At 39.1% G+C, this 26422-nt stretch overlaps 2 protein-coding genes across 2 annotated transcripts; one reads left to right on the top strand and one right to left on the bottom strand.

Annotated features, from left to right (window-relative positions):
- Nucleotides 1-2254: 2254 nt before the first annotated feature.
- Nucleotides 2255-9038, top strand: rab3ab (RAB3A, member RAS oncogene family, b). Its single transcript, XM_041040166.1, has 4 exons — nt 2255-2479; nt 6685-6803; nt 7543-7667; nt 8616-9038. The coding sequence occupies exons 1-4, from the start codon at nt 2255-2257 to the stop codon at nt 8804-8806; spliced, it is 660 nt and encodes a 219-aa protein (XP_040896100.1). The 3' UTR covers nt 8807-9038.
- A 4932-nt stretch (nt 9039-13970) lies between these two features.
- LOC121183893 (transcription factor jun-D-like) lies at nt 13971-16060 on the bottom strand. The gene has a single exon (XM_041041193.1). The coding sequence runs from the start codon at nt 15901-15903 to the stop codon at nt 15082-15084; it is 822 nt and encodes a 273-aa protein (XP_040897127.1). The 5' UTR covers nt 15904-16060; the 3' UTR covers nt 13971-15081.
- Nucleotides 16061-26422: the final 10362 nt, after the last annotated feature.

A 26422-nucleotide genomic window follows, 5' to 3' on the forward strand; every position in this document is an offset into this window, starting at 1 on the left:
TGGGCTCAAGTCATTGTACTCTCAAGAGCCAACAAGGTTTGCTGAATCATTTTAGCCCTTGCATCCTTGAATCCTTGTAGTCCGGTGGTAGCTAGCGTGGCTACATACCAGCAAATGTTGGGAGTCTGAGTCAAGTAGGAGATTGTTTGTTGCTGATGCTGTTCAGGGTTTGAAAAATTTAATTTTGTAACCAATCAATGATACGAGAGAGTCCCTGACGTAACCGCACTGCACAGAAGTCGAACATTTTGGTCAGTGCAGAAAAGCCAATGAAAATTTGTAGTGTGAGTTACCATGATGTACAAGATTAATAAAACTGCAGTCTCCCTAGTACAGTCTTGTACAGAAAACCCAACTTCACACGAAGACAGTTAAAAATGAAACTCAGATTTTTGTCCATTATGACTTTTGCTCATAATAACATTTGAAGTCTATCAAAATTAAACAAATCTCCCAAGTGTTCCCCAATACACCACACCTTATTCCTCAAATGTTTTTTACCTGTCTTGCCTTCATGAAGGTGGTGAAAATGCAGGATAGCATTAGAGCAGGGATGTGCTGAAAGTGCAACGTGTTTCATTCTTAATGGACTTTACTCACCACCGCTGTTGTTGAGATTTGGGAAACAAAGACAAAGAGCGGGAGGATTCCTAAAAGACCTTCAATGACAGAAGTCTCCAGCACATGTCTCTGAGTGCATCTGAAAGAAAACACTGAATGTGATCCCCTGAAAATGCACGTAGCTGTCGAATAACAGCTACATGTCTTGGTCATAGTTGTTTGTGAGTGTGTAGGCTGCTAAATCTAAAGTTACCACACTCATATACTTAATTCTTAGTGGTGTCAATGTCAGTGTAGATGTCAGGCTACATCTCTCCTGGACTGTAACTTTAGCCGTAAGCATGGGACTCCTGCCATTAAGGAGCCATCAACAACATTTGCCACACCTGTTCAGAACAAGCAATCCACACAACTAGTGGCACCTGTGTCTCAGTGCTTCAGATCTCACATCTCACTGGACGTGACTGGCTGGTCTGCCTCCATCGAATGGAAACACCACCATCACCCAAATGGCAAATAAACGCCTGAAATAATGTTTTATCCAGCTGGTGAATATCAAACTCCAATCTAACTTCAGCTTGGCGCTCAGCTTGCAGCTGCTTGCACTGCCTTGCATGCACAACATATTATTCCTCACACATCCCCAGCTGATTGTGACGGATTGAGCCATTTGCCTCCTACATTTCACCAATGGGGGAAACTCAGATGGGTTTTCTGTTTTTCCCCTGACGTTGCAATATGCTGCTTTGATTAATTACAGAGAAGCAAATGTGCAATGTTTTAAGCCTGACTAGTTAATCACTATCATTTGTTATGCTTAGTCCAACAGATGCTGACAGAATCATCTTTTGTCTAAATACTCATTAAATGTATGACCTTTTCTGTGTGGAACAATGCCTTTTGGGTCTCATTGTATTAAAGTGTGTTTTTTGCTCACTGCTTTAAAGGAGATGGTCATTAATTCAGAGATGGCAGTTCTGCCTTTGCTAACAACCAAGAAACTATAGCAATCTGTCCAGGCAACCATATCCCCTAGAAATTATCTTTATTCACAACTAATCTGCAACAGCAAATGTGTTTTGTGGGAAATGTAATTGCCACCAAATTACATTTTACATACATATATGTTAACACCATGGGAAAATGTTCTTAATTTGCATATTTTGAGTCACAAATATGTTGAAACCGACCATATGAGTAGTGTGTTCACAGACAGTGTATTTCTTTTTTCTGCCAAAATACTCAGTCCTTCAGTATCTTGGAGATTATTTTCTCAATTAATCATTTTGTTTGTAAAGTTTTGTGAAAAATCTCTGTTTCTAATTTCCTACAGCCCAAGGAGTTGCAGTGAAGTAGCTTGTTTTATCTGACCAACACTTCAGAATCTGAACATGTTTGTTTACTACCATAAACTGCAGTGTGATGCAGAGAAGTAAGACATCTTCACATTAGAAAAGCTGAAACTATCATTTTTTTGGTATTTATGCTTTAAAACATAAATAGACTTGCCAATCAAATCTCCTACCCTGAAACTTTAAGCACCTTGAGTGCTTTAGGGGTGGAGCAAACAGGAAATTCAAATTTGTTGTTTCAGGAAAGTTCACTGTCATCCATGGTGAAGCACTGCCACATTTAGAGGTCACAGCAGTTACTTGATTAAAGCTTTATTTTTGTGCTTTGTCTTTGTCCATAGATGGCCTCGGCAAATGCAACCTACGGGCAGAAGGAGTCTTCGGACCAAAACTTTGACTATATGTTCAAGATCCTCATCATCGGAAACAGCAGCGTGGGCAAAACCTCCTTCTTGTTCCGCTATGCCGACGACTCCTTCACACCGGCTTTTGTCAGTACAGTGGGCATTGACTTCAAGGTGAAGACCATCTATAGGAATGACAAGAGGATCAAATTACAGATCTGGGTAAGACGTATGGATATTCTTTTTTGGAAGGAAATTAAACTAAACTAAATTAAACTAAAACCTATAATTTAAAGCTTAAATGAGTGTGGAAATTAGTGAGTTTACTTAACAAAAGACTGGACTGAGTGAAAATAGCATGACAGAAAATACAATCTGCAAAAATACTTTGCATAATAAAAAACATGCATAATGTCTGTTACAAGTATACATTGCATACGGCATAGTCAAGAATTGCTCAGAAACTATGGAAATGGATTTAGGACACTCTTTTAGAGATCCTATGGCTCCATAAAGTTTACTATCCCTTTTGTTTTGTGGAGATTTGTGCAGACTGTTGAGCAAAACATGAACATCCACTCTGAAACCTAGAAATCAGCTTGATTTAAAAAATAAAAAATAAATCTGATGCTATAGCTACAATTAACCTACAATTAACATCCACAATTGACTACACAAACTTAAATCAACACATATATTATTCCAATTACCTTAGCTGTCTGTTGGCAAATAGTGGCTCAATGAGACATTAAAATAATGTAAAATATATACATTAAGAGACTGTGGTTTATTGCCTTGCTCTTTGGAACTAAGTGGCACAAGAGCAGAGTGTGAGGGTGCAAAGATACTAGAAGCTACTTGTCCCATTGCTTTTATTCTCTGTAGTGTCCCCAGGCTATCTGCATTTTAGCATATGACCTTTGGGTCATGCAATTCCAACTTTTTTCATGTGTTTCCACCATGCTCCAAGTGCATTTGTCTTTTCTTTCCTCTGTGTATTTCTCAGATAATAGAGAAAACATTTGCTGGTGCAGTTTCATGTACCTTCACCCCACTTTTTGCCCCATCTTCAACTGTGGCCTTTCCAAACAGATACAAACACTATTGTGTTTGGTGTTCAGATGACATGTTGTACAAACTACTTTGTTTCGAGCACACCTGCACCAGCTCTACGTCTGAAGAGAGTTTCAAAAAGCAGGATTTGAAGATTAGCTCAACACCACTGGAAAAAGATATTCTTGTGATACTTGAATCTCTAAAACAAAACCTGAATGTCAGATTTAGTTAATATGCTTGAAAGAGTTATCTGCCGTTCTGTGAAACACTGTCCTGTCCTCAGATCACAGTGAACACACACACATTTGTATGCAGAGCTGTCTTCTCTGCAGCCTGTTTATCCAGTTGACCCTTGGATGAGTAGAATAAAGTAGAATAGAAGTAATAACAAGAGCCCCCAACACAGCTAATTACAGTCCATGCCCTCAGGAACAAACAGGACGATGTTTTCTTTTTTTCTGACGTTTTGTTGCATCAGGCATGTGTTGGCTCCTGAGGGCTCAACGGTAAATGCAATCATAGACCAGAGTAAAGACAAGCATGCCGAGAGAACAGGCTCCCCAAGGTGAGCTGAGCAGCAGGAAACTGGTGCTTCAGTGTCATGTTGTAGATCATAACATCATTTCCACATTTACTACACGCTCTGCAGCCATCCGAGCTGTGATGATGAGCAGAGAATTGTGTGTATGTACCACTGCCTCTGTTGTCAGCTTTTGTCAGTCCTTGTCTCTAGTAAGGAAGATCAGCCAGTCAGAGCATGAGAAACGAATGGCTGGGTCCTGCTCTCCCCTCCCCCACTACTACACACCTCCCTGAGTACATATCCTCTCCCCTCCCTACACACACTCTGTCATACACACACACACACACACACACACACATAAAATCCCCATCCCCCATCTTTCAACATCTCAGCTGAGACTTTAGTAGAGTAAAAATGAAAATGGTCTGAGTCATGGGCTCAAAAGAAAACACACAGTATGTATATTTATTTCACAGCATGCAATTAATCTCATGTAGATTTATGTGATGTACTCTAACCTGAAACCGTGGTGTTTGAGGTTATCGTAGTATTCAGTGTATAATATTTTAATAATAAATGCCACTGTTTTCGTATATTATAACTAATACTGAGGGTTGGACAGTTTTTCTTTAAACTGCTGTGGACACTTTATGGCTGCATTCATACTGTCAGTGTGTGGGACTAACAGCTGCCAATAGTCAGATATTGGCCCGAAAATAATGATTGGTTCAGTAATAATGTTACTAAATGATTGGTAATGACTAATGCTGATTTTTTGATTAATATATCATTCATTTAGTATATAAAATATTACAAAATGCTAAAAGAAAAAAAAATGCTATTTTTCAGTGCTCTATGTTATGTTCAACCAAGTATTGCAAAACCCAAACAAATAAAATTTACAGTGATATAAAACAGAGACAATCAGCAACATTTTCTATTTAAGGAGATGGAAAAAAGCAGTTGTTTGACATTTTGGGTAAATAAATGACTTTGATAATGACTTTTTGCCTGCTGGGAAATGAGCATTCTGCAAACAAGATGTTTGATCACCTGAAAATTTTCACAAGTGATGACACTTGCAGTGCAGACATTGTAAGTGGCTACTTCCATCCATGCTGTGCAGTAGACGTCAGTCTCAGCCTTTCGTTCTGCCGATCTCCACACTGACGGCAGAGTGATGCTGTTGTACCAGAAGCTGCTCGGCTCAGAAAGAGATGCAGGGTGTTGGGTATCAGAAACACTGAGCTTTAATTCCCTGAGCATTCATTAGGGCTTAGCACTGAAATTCAACCCTATCATAGTCTATGGCCAAGGAGAGAGAGAGAGAGAGGGATGGGAGGAAGAGACACTTTTTTGGCAAAGCTCACAGCGGAAATAAAGAGATGAGGTGATGAGGTGTCACCTACTGGCAGATTCTAAAACCACTAGAGGCCTTTTAATACGTTAGCTTTACTGGAACATGCTGGCACAATGTATCAGTCTGGCATGTTGAATATAATGTCTGATCCCCAGTGTGTGTGTTTGTCTATCCATGTCTCATCCTCGGGCTCATGTTTTCTGAAATCATGGCAGGAAACACAGGAATAACATCTAATTCCCATCTGTTGGGGCATCTGACCAATTCATTGTAGTTGATGCTGAAATCTGCAAGCTATCTGATCTGATAACAGCACTTCACATTATACCCTTAACTTAATTTTCTGTTGTCATTTTTCTTAAACTATCCACTTATAGTTTTACAACTTTAGTTAGGAAAATAATTGTTAATTCAGCATAGACGTTTGGTGTACAGGACTCTAAAGATTAAGTGGTAAAGTGTGCTGTAAACCTTAAAATAAGAGGAGGAAAAACAAGCCTTGATTTGGCTTTTCTGTACCCTGCAGAAAGTGTTTTCATCATTTTACAAGCCAAATTCATTAACTTAAAACAAGAAATCAGTGGTGTGTTATCTTCCCAAGTGGCTGGTGTAATCAACTGAAACCTTTTCAGAAAAAAAGTTCATTCTAGACTCAAGGCGTAGGGAAATTAGTCATTTTTTTAAACACATATTTAGATTTTAATGCTGTCTTAAATACATTTGCTGATGCATCAAAAATGCAAGTGCAGTGAAAGTGCAAGTTTTTTTTCTATTACTTTCTACTCTGCAGTGGTCAGCAGCTCTCCAACAGCAGTGTGGGCTGTATTTTTTTTTCATAGCGCAGATAAACTTATCAATTACGCTGAATTAACAAATAAGTGTTATAAATGTATTTCTAGTCTAATAAAAATAGAAAAAGGAACTAAAGGCATTATAAAAAAAGCAAAAGAGCTAGTAATCACAATATTTACAACTCATTTATGTCTACTAGAAACACGAAATTATATAAGAAAAACATTGTCTGTGTGTGTGTGTGTGAGAGAGAGAGAAAAAGAGAATATTATCAGAACAAGAATGCCTTAAATGTGCAGAGCCCTTCTGTACTGATGATGAGGGCTCTCTATGACTAAAATAAGCAGGACGTCCGGGACAGTGATCAACATTTTTAGCCAGTGGGAGGATTCATAAATACTGGAAGGGCCCTCAGCCATGACAACATATGAAAAGGACATATGAAACATATGAAAAGGAAGAAAGAACAAAAAATAGCCAATTCTTAATAACTTTAAGCAGTTATCTATAGATTTTAACATCACAGTGTGTCCGCAAATTATATATATCCAAAACATTTCTTTTCTTTTTAAGACAATCTTAAGACCTAAAAGTTTAACCTCAGATTTCACTGTGAAATCACTCTGTAGTAGAGAATAGAGAGTAGTAGAGAGTTCATAAAAATGTCCCTCAAGCTTCTGCTTCTTTCTTTTCCAGGACACGGCGGGTCAGGAGCGTTACCGCACCATCACCACGGCTTACTACCGAGGAGCCATGGGCTTCATCCTCATGTATGACATCACCAACGAGGAGTCCTTCAACGCTGTCCAGGACTGGTACGTGACTGTCTGGGGGAGGCTTTATCTTTGAGAGGGAGCCATATGAGAAGAGGTATCAAGATAATCGGCACCAGTCTGGAAATAGATTTAGAGATACTGCAGATTGATGAACAGAGAAAATGATTCAGTTCAAGTTTCAGTATTTATTGTTTAAATGGTCCACTGGATCCGCATCCTCTGTGTCTGTAGGGGAACTGGATGCTGCAGGGATCACTATCTTTTATCCTTTTTGTCCCCTGGTGGAACTTTACCTCAGTCCTTAGCCTTTTGTTTTCTGCGGATTTTTCCTGAACTTTCCTGTCATTTGTAAAATATTGGATGATTTTGGGCCCGAAACATTTATTTAAATTGAACTGTTTGTTAAGTTTGAAGGGAAAATGTCTCCCATAGATATCTGAAAGTTGATTGGCTAAAAGGTCACTGGTTTAATCTTTAGCAATGTATTAGAAGAAAATGGAAATACTCAGCTAAAGAACAAGTACCTCAGAATTGTACTTAAGCACAGTATTTGAATGAATGTTCTCAGTTACTTTCCATCTCTGGACAAAACCACACATCTTGTTCACTGTGCAAAGATAAAGTGAATCTGTAATGACACCTGATGAAGCTTTTCGCTGTGCATGCTGATTAGAAAACATGTAAAAGGAATAATGTAGACTTTAGCACTGTTTCAGCTGCGGTGTGTGATCATAGCCTCTGAGTTTCCTGTCTGACAGCTGGGTGTGTTGGTTCCCAGGTCAACTCAGATTAAGACATACTCATGGGACAATGCCCAGGTGCTGCTGGTAGGAAACAAGTGTGACATGGAGGACGAGCGAGTGGTGAGCGGAGAGAGAGGCCGGCAGCTGTCCGAACACCTCGGTGAGTGTATGGTGTACACACACGCGCGTGCACACACACACACACACACACACACACACACACACACACACACACACACACAGACATACTGTGCAAACACTTCATATCTATGACTCACAGTTGTGTAAACTGACCAGAGTTTGCTTGAGGACCTCTCTGAAGAGTTATTCCTATTATTCTGAAAGTTATTTCACTCAACAAATGCAATGCAATATACTGTAAACTGTTTTTGAATTTTATTACACTCTTAAAAAGTTTTGAGTTCCCTGCATTTTTATCATCCACGAAAACTTGAGGAGACAGTTTCATGCTCTAACTATTTTGTGCCCAAGTACAGTGATTGTTGTTGTCAATGTGAGGTTGCCAGGGAACCAGTGGAGACATTGCACACAAGTGTTGGGTAAATGGACAAAAGGTTCCAGCAAGTAACTCACTCTAAAACCACAAACTGTCATTGCTATATTTCTGTTATGGATTTAACAAAGGACATATACATTCATTCTCATGCCCATTGCTAGCTTTGTACTCATACGGGATAAAGGGAGTTTTTAGTTTTTATTAGTTAATGAGTGAAAACAAACTGCCTGTGATGGTGTCTTCACAGCTGTTGTTATTTTCGGCAAAGTGGGAGATATGGTGGCTGTCAAAAATTTCTGTTCTGTAATTCCGACGTGGAATTACAACCACTGACGTAAATGTTTTTTCCTGCTTGGCTTGTACAGTATTACGCAAATGTGGGATTAATCTCAAAACACAGCTGACAGGAATTAGATCATTAGTTTTGGGGTTGACAGACCAACAGAAAGTTCCATATCTATAGATGTGCTGCTATCATGGTTAAAAATGCATTTCATTAGATTTCTCCACTATTTAACTGCACAGTTGCACAGAGGACCACATCCTCATTAAACGTTACTCGTCCACTCTCATATGTTATTTCCACTCCAGGTTTTGAGTTCTTTGAGGCTAGCGCCAAGGACAACATCAATGTGAAGCAGACCTTCGAGCGCCTGGTCGACATCATCTGCGAAAAGATGTCTGAGAGCCTGGACGCTGGAGATCCTGCCGTCACAGGGGCAAAACAGGGGCCCCAGCTGACAGAGCAGCCCGCTCCACCTCACCAGGACTGTGCATGTTAAAGCTGACTACTCCCCTAAAACCCTCTTCCTCCCTCTTCGTCCCTTCTCCTTCAGCTGGACCCCAGGGCCTTGGGTCCATACTCCATCACCCTTTTCACTTACTTTCCTGCTTCTTTGTGTAACTTAGTAAGGATCATTGGCTGATGGTCTCAAGAACCAGGTTGAAAAGTGTCTGAAATTCTCTGATTCTAGTGGACCAGTGCTTGAGGTGTGTTCGTTTCTGGTTCCTCCACATACAGGAGCTAAAATGTGTTAGTTTTTGTGATCATTGCAGGTGTTGGTCTGATGCCAAAGCAAGTTCAGCTTAACTGAAGTATTTCAGACTCTTTACAGCTTGTGTACTTTAAGTTTCCCGACCCATTTTCTGTTGTCTGCCTGTCCAGTGTGGTTTTACAAGAAGGATTTGACGGCGTCCGTCCTCAGAGTGCCATTTAAATCCTTCCGATGTTTACAGTACTTTGTTTCATGTCAGTCAGTTTTGAAAAGATATCAGCCTCGGATTTGGTGACCAAGAAGGTTGCAGTGGAGCTATGTGGGAGGGATGATTCAGTTGAAAGCTGCTCCATACTAATGTGTTATGTTTCAAATATGATCCTGGATACTTACAGAATCAAACATACATGGATCTTGTTTCTTTTTGTTGTCTCACCTGGTATCTAAACAAGGATGCTGCACGTATAAGAAAGAGTTGTGTTGTTCATTATTCATCTTAGCCTTTTCATTCTGCCTTTTTTTTAACATTTCTTCAGCAGACTTTTTTTTTGTATTGTTTGTCCCATTTATTCTTTTCATACAAGAAACGCTGGGTTGGGGAAAACATGAACAAGATATAGCTAGGAGGAAAAAAAATAGTAAAAAAAAAATTAAGAGACTCATTTAATTATATTTATTTCAAATGTACATATAAATGTTGTGCAATATATATAATATCTACAGGTATGCATTTCTGGAAATGAATTTTAAAAGGTATGAAATTCTATGAGAATAGTATCAAATATAAAAAAGGTCTATGTTGTAGGGTTTGTTTGAAAGATGTTTGGAACTGTTTGCTCCTCCGTGAGTCCTGTCATCTCCCTGTTGGTTTGGTCTGATGCTGCTTTCCAGAGATGTTGCAAAGTTTGAAATTCAAACTTCCTGCTAAGAAAAATATAGTGGAATGGCCCTTCGAGTGTGAATTTCCAGTCAGAAATGTAGTAATGTGTTTATCATCCTCCAAATGCACTGAGTGTGATTCCCAACACTGCTGCTGATGAAGAGTATCCTTCTGAATATCCTGGCCTTCATCATTAGTGTAGTTTTGAGACAGACAGACTCAAAACTACAGTCAGACAGTGAAGCTGACATCAGGAGTCTTCTGAAATCTCAAAGGTTTAGCAATAAAAATTAAGGGTAATTAGGGTGGCAGATGTTTTGTTGCTTCTTGTCCCAGCAGCCTCAAGATGTTGCTGTTCCGACTGTCTCTGACAGATAATGTAAAAACTTAAGGACATCTGAAAAGCTTTCTGTGCAACACAGTTGAGCTGTGTTTGCAATGCTACAATGCTACATATTGATATTTGGTATTTTAAATTAGGCAGAGAAAATCCTGCAGATATCTGTTTTTTCTGCGCAGGAACATTCCAAAACATGGAGGTTAAAATTATACAATGATTCTTGAATACAGCAGATTTTTAGTAATCAGCTCCCCGATAGATGTTCAGCTTGTTGAAATGGGTTTGGAGGATGTAAACAGTATTGTTTTGTTAGATAATTTTTATGGTATTTTGCCTTTATGTGATAGTTTGTCTCCAGGGAGTGAAAGGACACATCAAGAGAGAATAAGCTGGCATGTGATGAAGATTACCAACTGGCCCGGAACTGAGTTTGCTGTTGATACATGGCACAAGTATTAGACCATTAGGCTACTATGATGTGCAGGCCTGGTTTCAGATGAACTGAAATCACTTTGATTGACTACTTCAGGCAAAGATAAGACACATGGTACAAGACAGTAAGATTCAAGACAAGAAAAACAGACATTCTGTAGCATGCACTGCAACTTTCAGTCTAAATCCAAAATAACTGTCAGGCAAGATTCCACATATACAACATATGTTTAGATTTTAAATCCAATTTGCAGTGAATGGATTCAGGCCTGTGGTTCTTTATGTTTGCAAGTCAAGTGTCACTTGTGTTTACTTGCATTAGACATGATCTTATCTCTGAAAACAGGAGAAAATGTGTCAAACTACACACAGACTCTTAACGTTTCTTTGCTTAATAACAAACACTGCTCATAGTGAGACGTCTGCAGAATCAGTATTATAGAGCAGCTTTATTAGATGCTGGTGGCCTCTTGTGTGGACCTCGTTTTATTTGTCTGTTAGTGTGTAACGTTATCTTCACTGCTCAGTTTTCAGGTGAATAGCTGACACCACTGTTTAAAGTCAAACAAGCATCACATCAAACAGCTGGAGGCTGATTGTTCACAGGCCAGGCAGCTGCTCAGTTTCTAACATTTGTTTCGAGTCAATGCAGGAGTTGAATATTCCGTTTTAAGGTTTTCTTGGTTCCAACAACACTGTGTTACCGCAACAATTTTTGTTATGAGCTGTTTTGAAAATCAACACACCATTACGCACTCTGAACATGCATTACCCCCCTTCCCTCATAAACTGTCAGAAAGTATTCACACACTTGTTTTAATACAGTTTCCACGGCTAAAATTGGATTGCCAGGTATTTCTTCATTTCACGCCACCAAAGATTGCTGTAGAAGCAGCTCACTGTTTTTGCTGTAGGATACCAGAATAAGCAGTGTCACCAGTTTTAAAAGTTTAAATTTGTAATAAAGTGCTGTTTGGTGGACTGAAACAAACTGGTCATTTAAAAATCATTTGCTGTCATTGTTATTTAAGGCTTGCTGGTGTGCGATGCAATCTTAAATTTTGAAATGCTGTTACTGCCAGTAAAACGGACGTCATCTATGGATTGAGAGGGCAAAGCACTTTAAAAATTATTAGTTAGTCAAAATCATGGACTTCATAAAGTCATTGACTATGTGATTAAATCAAGTCTGAATCAGAAAAGTGTCTATTTTGAGAGTGACTGTTGCATTAGTCAAGTGTCAAGTGCAGCATACAATAAAGCTGAAATCACAGATGAGCCACTGGACATTAAAGTTTGAGAAAATGAGGCCCCAGTCAAAGTAGTGATGCTTCCTCAGAAAGGAAGTGATGAGTTAGTTATGAATTATTACAACAAACCCTGGAGATGATTTTGATCCTGCATATATTTTACTTCTTACTGGTTGTGACTGTTTCTTTTCCGGTAAAAAAATCCAAACTTTTAAACTGTTCTCCTTTCTAAAATGTCTTCCTCTCTATGTAAACCAGATCTGTAAATATTGTACCTTTGAGTCATGTGTGTGGATTGTGTTGTATCGACTCAGGCTTGCAACAACAACAACAATAGAAAAAAAAGAAAAAAAAAACAGTAAAAACCTGAAACCTCCAAAAGAGCCATGTTGTACTGTATCTGCATTCATTTCTAGACCTGCTTGTGAATGAATGTGTCACTCAGTTACAAAGCAATACACACTACAGTATCTACACAAAAAGAAATGCTATCAAGTTTGGTAGAGGTTGCCGACTGTAGATCTTCTACTAGCACGCAGAAACGTAACTTTATTTGGTCTCGTATCACTGTTTCTTCAGATCCTCCTCAGTTTGGGCCATTAAGGTGAGAGAATATGCTGTGGATGTTTTTATCTGTACTACTTTGTGGTAAAACAATAATAAAAAAAAAACGTTGCTAACAATCAGATGACTCTTTTTTTTGAAGATTTTATACCTTTTGGGATGAGAGGGGAACAGGGGAACTGTTACCTGTCACTTCTAATGAAGAGCAGCATCCTAGCATGACCTGATGTTGAAGAATTCACTTTATTATGATTACTTTTTTTTAACAGTGTTCGAATGTTTTGGTGTAAGCTGGTAAAAGCTCAGAGTCTTCTAGGTGGGCAATAATGTGTTAGACCATAAACCAAGTTAAGGAATATCTCAAATATGTTAAGTCACTTACCTTAAGAACATAAAGTCAGATGTACTTTGAAAAATGGGTTTAAAATTACAATCTTATTCCTAAAATTAAGTCAATAGGCTTCAGATGGGCCAGTGAGGGGCGTGTGAATCTTGCTCCCAATGTCACTTTTTATTTCCTTAATAAAACTTGAGTACTTGATCAAACTTTTGGTTTATTTAACTGTCATTCCCAGTTACAAAGGCATATCAAAACATTTTTGAATATTGATTTCAAGGAACTGTTTCCTTCACCTTCTTCTCCGCTGCAGAAAAGCAGCACTGTTTCTGCATGTGCACTCAGCAGAAAGATGAAATGTTTTTGATGTCTCATTCACATAGCTTTATTAGGGTGGTAATGGTGATGATCAAGAAACAAAAAGTTTACAAATGTTGCAAGCCCCCATAATGGTTCTCTTGTATATTTGGGCATTCATTGTTTCCCAATGATTTTATTCTTATTTTGATAGATAACTAAAAACTCTAAAAGGCCGGGTGAACCATGCCTATATATAGGGAACCTGTGGGATATGTTGTATTAAATTAAATAAATAACTGGCTCACTGGCTTTTCCTCACTTGCTGCTGACGCCCTGAAGACTTTTAAAGCAACACCCTATCTTTACATAAAAACAATGGCACCATTCCCCTATAAACGGTCCTTAAACCGTTTGTCCCTCATAATTTTTCTGCAATTTCCCAATTAACCAGCAGAGGGAGAGAGACACCAGGGTGATGCCTTGATGCAGAGGGAAGAAACCGTGCAGCCAGAATCCTGTTATTACGGCACATTGACTTCACTAATTAAGGCTCCATCAGAGGACCAAGCTATAACCTTGACAGTCTTGTCATTATGCTGTAACTTCTCAGCCTCTCTGAAGATTTTTCCATGTTATTCTTGAAACTAATGAAAGACAAAACACATTCTTCAGTTCACACTGTTTGATAAAAACTCACGTTTATACTTAATATAGCGTTAAAAGTTATTTTTAACAGTGGCCTATCTCTAAAACTTGACTACTTCCTATGGAGCAACACCTGTAGGTCTATGCCACCCCCGCACCTCCAAAATCTGATTTACGGCTGCACACACAGACATGAATGTAAATACGAGCGATTCACCAAAATGTTTATTGCCGAGCAGCATTTAATTCAGAACACGGCGGCATAGAGCCAAATAACTGTAGGCTAGAGGTGACAGCAACAGTCAGTGCAACAAAAAGGTTACGACTCTTCGCATTTAAAATAAGAACACAGTGAAATAGGACACAGTAGAAAAAAATAGATAAATACAAGTGTTTGTAAAGGTTACAGATAATAAACACTGATTAATTACGCCCTGTGACACCCAGCTGTGGGCAACATTCGAGTATGTCAGCAACATGCAAATTGTTCCCTACAGAAATACAATGGTAAATAGGTTTTATATGTAGATTCTCTTTTACATATCAAATGTGAGTGTTTAATATGCATTTGTCTTACAGCCAGTTCCTCACGTGTTAGGCATATCTATGTCATAAATATGCGCGTTCTTGTAGAAATACTGTAAATCTGTTTGGTCCAGGTTTGAGACTATTTAGACACAGCCAGTCTGTAAACATTTTTACAAGAAAAAAATCTGGACATGTACTGTCTGTACTTGAATATGAGCATATCGCCCCCGATAAGTGCCTCTTTTTCCCCATCAGTAAAGCCTTGGGCCAAATTCCATTGAAAAAAACATCAGTTTAAAGCTGCCTTGTTCACCAGTTAAAATAGATACGAGGTAGAACAGGATTTTATACATTGAACACATCAAAGGCAAACGCTCTTTAATTCGGCATAAATAAACCAATAGACAACTGTTTAATTCAAAATCCAGTGCGTAACACTGATTTGTTCTCTCCACTGGGCGGAGGCGACAGTGGAGCCATGTGGATTCTAGAAATTACTCTAGGGATAAAACTTGTTCAAACTATCTGCCGATTACAGCGAAAGAGTCTCATTAATCCTTATCATATATTATGTTCTACCACATATGTGCACATTTTACCGATGTTCAAAGCACTTTAAAACAACCGATTTTTAATGTACAATTTTGTCTGCGTGGCCTGGCATTCATTCCACTGAGAACGGCACACATCTGGGCTACGCTACATACAGAATAAAAAAACAATATTAACAAAGTCCATTGAGCTTATATGCTGGTCAGTAGCGCCACTGCAGGTCTGTTCCTCTGGCTAGTGCACTTGAACTTCGTGTGGCAGCAGCTGACAGCCGCTGTTAACATGGGTGAGGACTTTCTGTTTCAGCTGGGCCACTTGATCTCTTAACAGGCTAGCCGTGGAGGCCAGGTCAGTGTTTTGGCTTTTCAGCGTTTTGACCTTGTCCTCCAGTCTGGAGATCCGCTCCAGTTTGCGCCTCCGACACTTGGAAGCTGCAATTCGGTTCCTGAGCCTCTTCCTCTCGGCTTTGATGCGCTCCTGTGTGTCCATGTCGATGGGAGACAGCGGCGGGCTTTCGCCGAAGCTCTGAACGTCGGGGACCGTCTGAGGCTCCTCCTTCAGCGGCTGGACCCGAGAAAGCTCCGACTGCGGCGGGGCTGCCCCCAAATGATGTGGCGGCGGAGGCGGGAAAGGGACTGTGTCCGTAGAGTAGTTGACAGTGGTTGCCAGTGGCCCGGTGCCGTAACTGTTCAGGTTCGTATATACCGGTAGATCCGGCTGGACGGTGACGGGGGCTATGTTGGCGCCCAGATCCAGGGTACTGCTCGTCTGCCCGTCTCCGTTCAGCTGATTCTGCTTGTGCAAGTCCTCCAACGCCTTCACGAAGCCCTCGGCGAACTCTTGCTCGTCCGTTACCGTCTTCGGGTAGAGGAACTGGGAGCTGGTCGGTGTCGTAGTGACCATGCCGTTGGACTGGATGATCAGCCTCTCCAGCTCCGGAGAGGCCAGTTTTAGCAGCCCCAGGTCCGGGGAGCTGAGGATGCTCTCAGCGTCGCGGAGATGCGGTTTGAGGTCTGCGTCGTCCGCCAGGCTCAAGTTAATATCCTTCTTCATCATTATTTACGTGGGTAAAGCCGTATCCCTCAGAGCGGTGCCCTGCCCATAACCTCACAGAAATAAACCGTAGTGTGAATTATCTTGTATTAAATGAATGTTTAACACTTCTAATACTGAAAACGTTAGCTGCCTTCAGCTCGCGAGTGGGATCTGAGAATGCACACCCGCGCGCACTGCCTCGAGCTTTTCTAGGCTCGCACGTTCCATTATGTCACATCAGAGCGCGCGCATTGGGCAGAAATTACGTTTTCCAGACTTTTATTTGAATAAAGGGACGAACCGAGCAGAGAGGAAGAGACAGGAGGGAGGTCTCACTCTGCGCCATCAGTCATAAAAGCTGCCCATGAATGTGCATTGTTTCATCTAGTATGAAGTATGAAGTGCAGCTCCAACATTTAATAAGCTATGGCAAAGAGCAGTCATACTTTAAAGTCAATTCTCTGACAGAGACAACCTGTGTAGTGATCTGAAAACTGAAAAAAACTGAAAACTTCTGGACTGGATCAGCTTGTCTGTCTGCTGTCTCATAGAGGGAACTGAGAAAAGTCCAAAATAGAGCAGTCAGATCCAAATATTTACCTTGAAAAAACAACAAAAACGAATACAATGACTATATTGCCTCTCAATGTGTTAAAGTCACTGAAAGATGATACTCTGTCAAACAGGAAATACAGGATATGAACTTAAATCCCTCTCAGTTATAGTTGTGGTTATAGGTGAGTTATACTTCTCTGTATCACAGCTCTCCTCTGTCGAGGGAGACCGTGAGATGTAGTTGAAAGCTCTGGGAAACAAATACATGTGGACCTTGTGCTACGATTTTCCAAGGACAAGAGTGAACTTTCACTTTGTGCAGAGTTCTTCATTTTCTTTATAGACGATCTTTGGTACCAATTCTATTGGCATGGAGAGGAGGGATAAACTACAAACAGTGAGGTGGTACATTGAGGTTTAATGTGAAAGGGACTATTGACTAGAACATGTCTTTTTCATTTTCAAACTAACAGAATAAAACCTGGAATGTTCAGCACCAGAAACAGTTTTTTTGTCAGTTTTTTTTTATCTTTATTCTTTAATATTTAATGTAAGAATGACAATTGCAGGATATAATTGAGATATCCGCTTTCAGAACAGTTGTGGCAGTTGAGACTTTCATTTCATCCTTAACGACACATGTGTGGTCAAGAAAAGAGCTGATGTCTTCTCAGAAAAAGTGGTGCTCACTTCTGTTTTATGCCCTCAAACAGGACACTGTACCCTTTATTCCTGCACATCCGAATTTGGAGAAGTTGAATCTGAAACTGATGTGATTTCAACACTTCCTCTGGTCACTTAACAGTTTCAAGTTGCTTTTGAGTTGTATCTGGTCTTACACCCATCACACACATCCCATGAAACATACAATTGCAATTTTTGCATTTCCACTCAAGTTTCCATATCCCTTTACAGATTTTCCAATTTCATTTTTAAATTGGTATAATCTTTTATGTCCATTTTTTAATTTCCTTTTTCAACTTTTAAGTTTCTGATTAACAAGAATAGTTTAAAAATATGTTACCACCATCTCTTTTAAGTGGATTTCTTTCTAAGTGGAATTGTTCTCCATGTCTCTGACAGATTAATGAGGCTGAAATCTTCAGTGTGAGTTTGGTGAGCGCTTAACATAATGGAAGCTCTGTCTGTCCATGGTTGGTACATTTTGTCAGGATTTTCCAGACTCCCCCTCCTGCCATGTTCAATCATCTAATTTTGTGTGTTTGACTTATGCTCATATAATTTTAACACACTTTTACACATCTGAAAGGCTTGAGGTAGCAAATTTCTTATTATTCAAGGGAGAAATTGCAGATAGGTACACTATTGTACGGGTTTTATTCAATTTTAAATTTCTGTCCTCTATATTGATTTGGTTCCTACGAACCCAGATGTGAATGTTAAAATTTGTTGAAGAAGAAAAAAAAAGAAAAAAAAAATCCACAACTACCAGCACACTTCAAGTCAAAGTACATCATTTTAGAAATGTTGTTGTGATGTTTTATCAGGTATTAATCAATAACACAATAAGCTGTAATGAATACAGGTGAATTGTTCTTTTACTGTGACAAGCCTGTTTGTTTTCCTCCCATTTCACATGATGTTGTTTGTGTTTTATCTAAAAATACACATGTGCACACAGTAGTCAGTCAATCAACAATCAATTTATTTAGCTACAAATGTAATAATCATCCAATTATCATGGGTTACTGACCTTTGTTTTTTTCATTACCAGTCCTCTGGCATGTAAAGGGTTACAGAGAGGAGGTATGTGCGTCAAAGGTAGGCCCTATCCATCACTGCAAAGCACTGTGCGGGTGGATCACATGATAAACCCTGTGATGTCAGATCTCTCTCTATGCTGTAGCGGAAATGGAGGTGGGGGGAAGTAAACCAACAGAGGAGAGATATTTTTGTCTCTAAGCCTACTATCGGTGTAGAGTGAGGGTACTGAGCCTGCGGATGAGGAAAAAAAAAAGGCTGCCAGTAACTGGAAAAGGATGTCCCACTCTCTCACACACCCTCTTTTTCATTTCCTTTTCCCTTTGATTTATTTAACAAACCAGTAAAAACTGTGAGCAATATACATTGGTAAAGAGTTGTTAAACATGTTAAGATAAACATGTTTTTCGCCTTCTTATAATAACTGTCCACATGTGCTGATGAATTTCAAATGAATTTGTTTTTAACATATTGTAAATGTCAGGTTAAATAATTTCCGCACAATTGTTAAAATGTTCCTTACAATTGTATAGTTTCTCTTGTTATCAGTATTGTGTAAAATAGTTTTCCAGCTGAGCTTCAGAGCTTCAAGCCATGAAAGCGGTGTATCGGACCCTTCTTTGGTGAAACAATGATCTTGACTACACTCAGCATACAGAATAGTTTATTATTTTTTTCAACCACTGAAAATTGTGGCTGACTAGTAAATATTCACATCCAGTTTTCCACAGACGTGGCTGCTCTTCTTCATGAAGGCTGAACAACAAACTAGCTGTAACTATTTAACAGCCACCTTTCAAAATATACAGGGAGTGAATGTTTGATACTTTTTATTTTCAAATTTCATTTGACATTTGTGTACTTGTTTAATGTAATATGATAAAATGCACACAATGTTAATGTGAAATTAAACGTGATTAACCTAAAGCACTCTTCAAAACACTACCTGGCAATAAAAACAATGGGTGAAATGGACTTAATAATCTTAACATTCTTATTTCCATATTTTCAAAGGTAATCAAATTATGCAAGCTTATAAATGAAGATGCATACATTTAAGGTTAAATCTGAATAATGTCATGATTTTGCTCATGTCTAAAAGAAATGAAATGGAAATGACAATCCTGTTTACCTGTCCATGTCAGGTCAGACAACATGGCAGCTAAAATACAGTTTACTAAGGACACAAAATGCTCAGCAGTGAGCCAGAACTTTTAAATCCTGATGAAGATGACATGAAATGAGTTGTTGCTTTATTCCACGTTAATATTTAGTTGGATGTATTGTACTCCAAGGTTGCTATCTCCCCCCAGGGGATAAAGAAACCCAGCTTTCAAACAACACCCAAAACAATGAAATAGCTGATTTTTCTGATGTTGAGATTTTTCAGTGGTTAAGTGAAAACCTTAAACTGCTTGTGGAGTTAGCAGTAAAATTACTGTATCAACAAACTAAGTAGGATTCACTGTCTGGGAACCATGAGTATCTCAAAAAAAGGTTGCAGTGATGCATTCAATAGTTGTCAAGATATTTTACTCTGAAACAAAGTGGTGTATTGGCCAAGTGACAAGGAATAGTGCCATCCCTGGAGCCATGCCAAGGGAAAGTTTGCCATGGTTAATATCACGGAGGGGGGCAAGGACTTGGACCCAAATGCAAAAAACCCAAAGACAGGCAAAATCAGAGAACTAAAAGTCTTTTAATAAACCAAAATCACTGAAAGAGTCCAGGGCAAGGGAACAAAAGTCAAACAACCAAAAATCATCCACTTGGGAGAAAACCACTTAGGAACAAAACTAAACAAAAATACAAAAGTCCTTACATGAAACAAAAGAAACCGAGGTAAGTCCATGAGGGGGAAAACAGACACAGGAACATGAACAAACTCAGGGGCTTGACATGGCGCAGACTCAAGCATGGATACTGACATGGAAACAGACAAACCAACAAGAACACACGAAATGACGAGACTTAAATACACAAGGCAATGGGCAACAGGTGAAACCAATTAGGGCAGGGCAGACAATCACAAATGGAGGGAAACAAGACAAAGACAGAAAGAAGACCAAGACAAGATACACAAGGGCAATAACTTCAAAATAAAACAGGAACTATAAACAAAACTTAACAGAGTTCCAAAGTCTACAAAAGAGTTCAAAACATAACAAAAGGGTTCCGAAAACAGCCCCCTTAGGGGCTGGTCATGACAGTTAAAATGCAACAAAACATTCAAAGTGACGGATTAACTAATTCAAGTCATCTAGTTAATTTACACAAGTATTGAAATTAATTGAACCAGGTACTGTTTGCGGGAAGGAAACCAATTTCCATTCAAACATTTCTTTGAAGAATGATTGCCATTAATAAATGGGTGAAAACTGAGGGTTGTGGTTGATGGATGAGTCGATAAAACAAAGGACTCTCACACAAGAGACCGCTGTTTGTTTCCTATTTCAAACCAATATTCAGCGTGGTTTGTCTTATCCATGATTGTCCCACAAGCTTAACTGTGTGTTTACTATTGTAACCATGGCGACGAAGGTTCTCTATCCTTAAAGAAGTACTTAGTTTAACACAAACCACGATTTTTTCCTGAAACCTAACCAAGTAGTTTTTGTTCCTAAACCTCAACCTTTACTGTGTGTTTATTATTGTCACCATGACGATGAAGGTGTGACTGTGGATTTGGGCTGCAAGTCAAGGCACAGAGTAATGAGCAGTCAGGTATGCTTGGCATTGGTTGGAATGGTTCACCCTCTGCTTGGCCAGAGAACAACATCAGGAATGTTCTGTACTGTATTGAGCAACAAGTGATTGATGAATTTGTTGTGTGTACCACACCATGTGTGAGTCAGAGAGAGTCTTCCCCTAAAAAAACAACCTTATATTTCATCTGTGCAAGCATCCTATCATGACCCGTAGTTATGTTTTCTTGTTTTGCAGCCTTTTGTGGTGGTAGTAATCACAACAGGCGCAAGGGAGGAGGTCAGGTGATGTGGTATAAAGAGAGTCAAAATCTGCAAAGGGCAGAGTTCAAGTTGGATGGGTCACCAAAACACAAGACTTTGACATGAGTGGCCCATTTTAAAACAACAGTGATCACTGTTTCTTTTGACCATGACCGTTCCACAACCTTAACTGTGCACTTATTTTCATAACCATTGACAAAGGACAAAGGTCCTCTCAGACCTCTAACCTTAATGAAGTAATTATTTTAACCCAAATCACGATCTTTCTCTGTACCTAACCAAGTAGTTTTTGCACCCAAACCTAAACAAACTGTGACCGTCACAAACTTAATTGTGTTATTATATTGTAACCATGACAACGAAGGTCTGGAACACCTACCACCGCAAGGGCGCTACACTTGAAACCGTATTGGCTCTATTTCTTGAGACGCTCCTATGGATCGCCCAAGAGGGTAGGAACAAACAACCTATATGGTTGTTCTGGTCGGAGGACATGCTGGTGATTCAGGGAGATGACGGGAGCAAATAAAGGTCTGAAGGTATTATCATCTTCTGTTGGCAGAAACTTAAAAGGTTGGATTACTTCCACCTACTTTTCTATGAATTTCTTGTAAATTCATGAGATTCATTTATGAGATTTGAAAGCTAATAACGCCCAACACATAGATGAGGTGTTATGCTGTTTTGCTAGCAACTGGTTTGGCAAGTGAATATGGATGAAAATATTGTGTAAGCTTGCAAAGCATTCTTTCAAAGTAGTTGACTAATGTAGGGAGATCCTAGCCAACAGTGAATCAGTGCCCAAATGGCAGGTATGTGACTTTGTGTGAACATGTTCATTCAAAAATAAAACAGATGTCAAACAAAACCTTAACAAAGATTTAATTTCCTTATCTTAGGACTTAGCACTTATCCTATGATGACATTGGGTTCACAGGAATATATGGTTCTATCTATAGCTATGGTGCTATGACCTCGGACTGCTTGACTTTTGGTTGTAATGTTGATTGAGGAATCAAAGCTTGTGCTAACATTACAGCCACTACAAATTATTATATGTAATTTTAGAACAAATTTGATCCTCTTACTTAGATGTACCTATGTTGTCTGGGTTTTCACCTTCAAGTGGACCTGTTTAGAACAGCTATGAACACTTTTGCCATGAGTAACATTCATTGACTATAAATATGCGAATAGCTATATTTTGAATATAATAAAGAATAGATCGTGAAATACCTGAATTGTTAAATGCAAAAGAGTTGTGTGGTTTGTTGTTTATGTATGGAGGGACAGGTGTGCTGTGTCCACATGGTATGGGCCTCTTGCTATTCGTCAACTCTTTAAAGGGACTGGAAAGGATTTTGGTTAAAGATAATTTTGAGATTCTGTTAATTTAAAGCTTAGTTTGATTTTGGTTTATGTTTAGAACTATATGTAATAGTAAATTATGTCAATAACAATCCTTCCAAGTATAAGTATACAGGTATTTGCGGCAGCCCACCAGGCTGCTCCAGTTGGTCTCATGACGTAGTTTCACAGTGTAGGTGAAGTTCCACACTCACGGAGGACGTGGGAACCCAAAATATGAAGTGCAGTTCTCTGTGTGTGTGTGTGTGTGTGTGTGTGTGTGTGTGTGTGTGTGTGTGTGTGTGTGTGTGTGTGTGTGTGTGTGCACGTGCATTCAGTTGGTTTGTACAAAGCACACCCATGCCCACACAGACACACACTATTTCAAACAGTTAACCACAAGACCTCACTGGGCCAACACCTTCTTATGGTTATACCATAACAACCGGTGTAGAAAAAAAGACAAAAGCATCTGATAGTTGATTAATACTTTTTTCCAGAGCATTTTACGTTGTTCATATACTTCTGGTTAAGCACCACATACTATTGTTTCCTCATATTTGCACATTTATAGTCTTTATGACTCATGTACAAGATTTGTTTTTAAAGAGTTTTCAAACACCCTCACTTTTTTCTTTTTTTACTTTTTTTATGTCGTAGATTTAACTGAAAATGGATACATTTGTCATTTCCCCATCAATGTACCCTCAATGATTCATAATAACAAAGTGAAAATATATTTTTAGAATTGTGCAATTTAGCAAATTTACTGAAAATCAAAAACTCAAAAATCCAAATCTCTCATTTATAAAGGTATTTAGACTCTATTTTTCCTGACTCTGGTTTGTTACTAAGAGAGTAGTCCTTGCTTTACTACCATGCTTATCTTTCTAACTTCTTATTTTATAAATTGCTTTTTTTAGCTGCTACAACAATCTAATAATCCCAAAGAATCAATAATATTCTTATCTAATTTTTCCAGTAGGAAACCATTAGCCGCAGCATCACTGTTTTCTCTGTGGTCCTGTCATGTGTGACAGTATGGTGAAGTGTTAAGCGAGGGACCTCACATGGAGATTTGAAACAGAAAAATGTAAATTACATTTTGTGGAACAAAAGTCTTAGTGTCTCATGCAGTACTAATTTCACCCTTGAGGCAGAATGTTTAGTTTTATGTTAAATGTTACTACAGAGACAATTTTTAATTTTAGCGGAGGACAGGATTTGATAGTTGTATAATTTAAATGTAGAAAATATATAATTGAAAACTCTGCAGTGAATGTGGGAGGACACATCTGGCACATCAAGACAGAAACTGTGCTTCTTTTGAAAATCAACCTCGATCCTTTCTGTGTACTCCCCTTGTCTTAGGGGGGTTTCTTATGGCTGCCCATGTTTCATCTCATAGTTCAAAGATGTACAGATGTAAAGTCAGGTGATTTAAATACTCTCAACTTCCCATAAGCTCTCAACTTCCCATAAGCTGGCACACATGGATATTGTAGAAGGGCAATTGTACCATTATGTGTAATGTAACATATTATATGATGACGGGGACAATGTGAAGGGTTCAGTATTTTGTCTCTAAATCTTAAAGTCTTACTTATCAGTGTGTATGAGCTGAAGGCATCATTTCCAGTTTGCAGCAGTATCTAAAGATTTACCACAGGGATCGATCCTAGGACCACTATGATCCTGCATTTAAGTAGTCTATTTAACCTATAAATTTACCTAATGTCAGTGTTCACTTTTGTTGATAATAGGTTTATTTCCTGCTCTTCTGAAATATTCAGAAAGTCTCTTGCTTTCAACAGTCTCACTTTATAACAAAACTGAACTTACAACTTATATCTAAACTTACAAAATGAATAAATCAATAATCCACATGGCATCTTGTGACAGTGTGAGGAACTGATGTTGGACCATTCCTTGAACTCACTGTACCAGACCTCTGAATATTGGATTGACTGCTGAGGGGTATCATGGTTCCAAAGAAGTCATGGTAAAAGAGTCATTTGCCTCAGCTGCAGACCCAGTCTCCAACCTCCCAGGTATCGAACAGTTCTCTTTCTTTGGGACAGGTCTGGCCATTTCCCTTGGGGGGTCTGGGGAGACTGCAGCAGAAGACTTGGGCGTCATGGATCCCAACGCCATTGAGAGCCTCTGCTGCCCAGCTGAGCTCCCAACTGGACTCTGAGTTGGTCACTCTAGTGGACACTCCATTCCAACATACCCAAGTGCTCTTGTGCAAAACACCTGTGCTGGTGCTCCTTGTGACCTCTGACCTGCCAGTGAAGGGTGAGTATGACTGTGGAATTTCCCTTTGGTGATACAGTATCACAGATCAAATAGATCAGATGTTAAAACAAGATCATTCACAACCTTCCCAAGTGCTGTCATCTCAATTTAATCGATAAAAATATGCCTTGGAAGACACAGCATTTCTGTGAGATGAATAGAGAGAGAGAGAGAGAGAGAGAGAGAGAGAGAGAGAGATACAAAGTGTGGGGAGAGATGTTTCCCTAGCAGGCTGGGATTAGATGCGGTTCCATAAATATGTTGGGCAGCTTGGTATGCTTTGTGCCCAGTGGTAAAAATAGGCCTCCTTCCCAAGGGAAGTGATGACGTCTGCAGCCTGCCTGCATCACCAGCCACAAGTCGGCTTGATCCTCATAGTGGAAGAGGCAGAGAGACAAACTGTGGGGGGAAGCATCAGTGATCACCATAGCAACACATGCAGAGTGACGCAGGTAAAAGCAATAGAATGGAATAGAGGTAGTGATTGGCTGAGGAGTGCAGTTGTGTGTGTGACAGAGATGTGTGGGTGGTAAAGAAGAGGAGGAGGTGGACTCAATAACCCAGCACTGAGATTAGCCCCAACACCCCCTGTATGCACACATGCACGCACACACATGCACATTCCAAGCCTGTTAGCACGGTCAACAATTCAGCCTAGCAATGAGATGATATGATTTAGCACGCTATTTGAGCACCGACTTCAGAGACAGTGGAAAATAGTGTTATTTTCCTCCCTCCCAAATGCCATCTTGGATATTATGCATGCATGCATGTATTTTGGAAGGAAAATATTTTCCACGTTTCCCCCACATGAACTCAAACTACCTCTATGTTTAATTTCAAATTAAAATAGACCTTAGGGTAGCTGCTTTGGCAAAGAGCTAATGTTAAATTTAATTAAAGTTCAAAGGTTATTCTGCCCTCTAGTCATCCTCTTTACTGCAATTTCAATTTCAATTTCTTCCGGTTGCCTCTCCATCTTCTTTTACAGCTTTTCCATTTTTATTTTGTACTATAGAATAATATATATTTTATATATATATATATAGCAGTTTATTTTATTGAGTGTTCAGGTGTTCAGTGATGTTTTAATTATTTATGTCCAGTCAAAGGTCTGATCATAACATCTTTGTCGCTGTGTTTCCTTCTTAGAGAATAAGGTAAGGAGACAGTGTTTTGGATTAAACAATACTGCCACCTGATGGATATCGTTGAGCATGCGTGTGTAACTGAAGGTTGTAGAAAGTCACTGAACATTGGTAGCATAATAACACTGCCAGTGCCAGTGATTATAACTTTTTTTTATCTAGTTGTAGCAGTAAAGGGGGGATAATGTTTAAGAATTTTAATACACAAAGAGTAATATTGATCTCTTTCAAGATATGAAATCCTTCATGTGAATGATAAACTGACAAGACTGCAACTTTGCTGAATGACTATGAAATTTTAACTTTTTTCCCTATTATACAGCATATGCCTCACATAAACCACTTTTCAGTCAAGATCTGCTTCTTCATTAGACTTAAAACTTGATGTAAAGATTATATAATTTAAAGGACACACTTTTCCACAGCAATTATGCCAGTACAATAGCAGCCAATTGAAACAGAGAAATTATTCTGTTTATAGGACCTTTAAACTGAGAATCA

This window comes from Toxotes jaculatrix, chromosome 6 (genome assembly GCF_017976425.1).
Source record: "Toxotes jaculatrix isolate fToxJac2 chromosome 6, fToxJac2.pri, whole genome shotgun sequence".
NCBI lineage: Eukaryota > Metazoa > Chordata > Actinopteri > Toxotidae > Toxotes > Toxotes jaculatrix.

Excerpts from the sequence above, each read along its gene's own strand:
- rab3ab (XM_041040166.1), top strand. The coding sequence starts at position 2,255 with ATGGCCTCGGCAAATGCAACCTACGGGCAGAAGGAGTCTTCGGACCAA. Across the intron at positions 6,804-7,542 it reads TTCAACGCTGTCCAGGACTG|GTCAACTCAGATTAAGACAT; the intron begins GTACGTGACTGT and ends GTTGGTTCCCAG. Across the intron at positions 7,668-8,615 it reads GCAGCTGTCCGAACACCTCG|GTTTTGAGTTCTTTGAGGCT; the intron begins GTGAGTGTATGG and ends TTTCCACTCCAG.
- LOC121183893 (XM_041041193.1), bottom strand. The coding sequence starts at position 15,903 with ATGATGAAGAAGGATATTAACTTGAGCCTGGCGGACGACGCAGACCTC.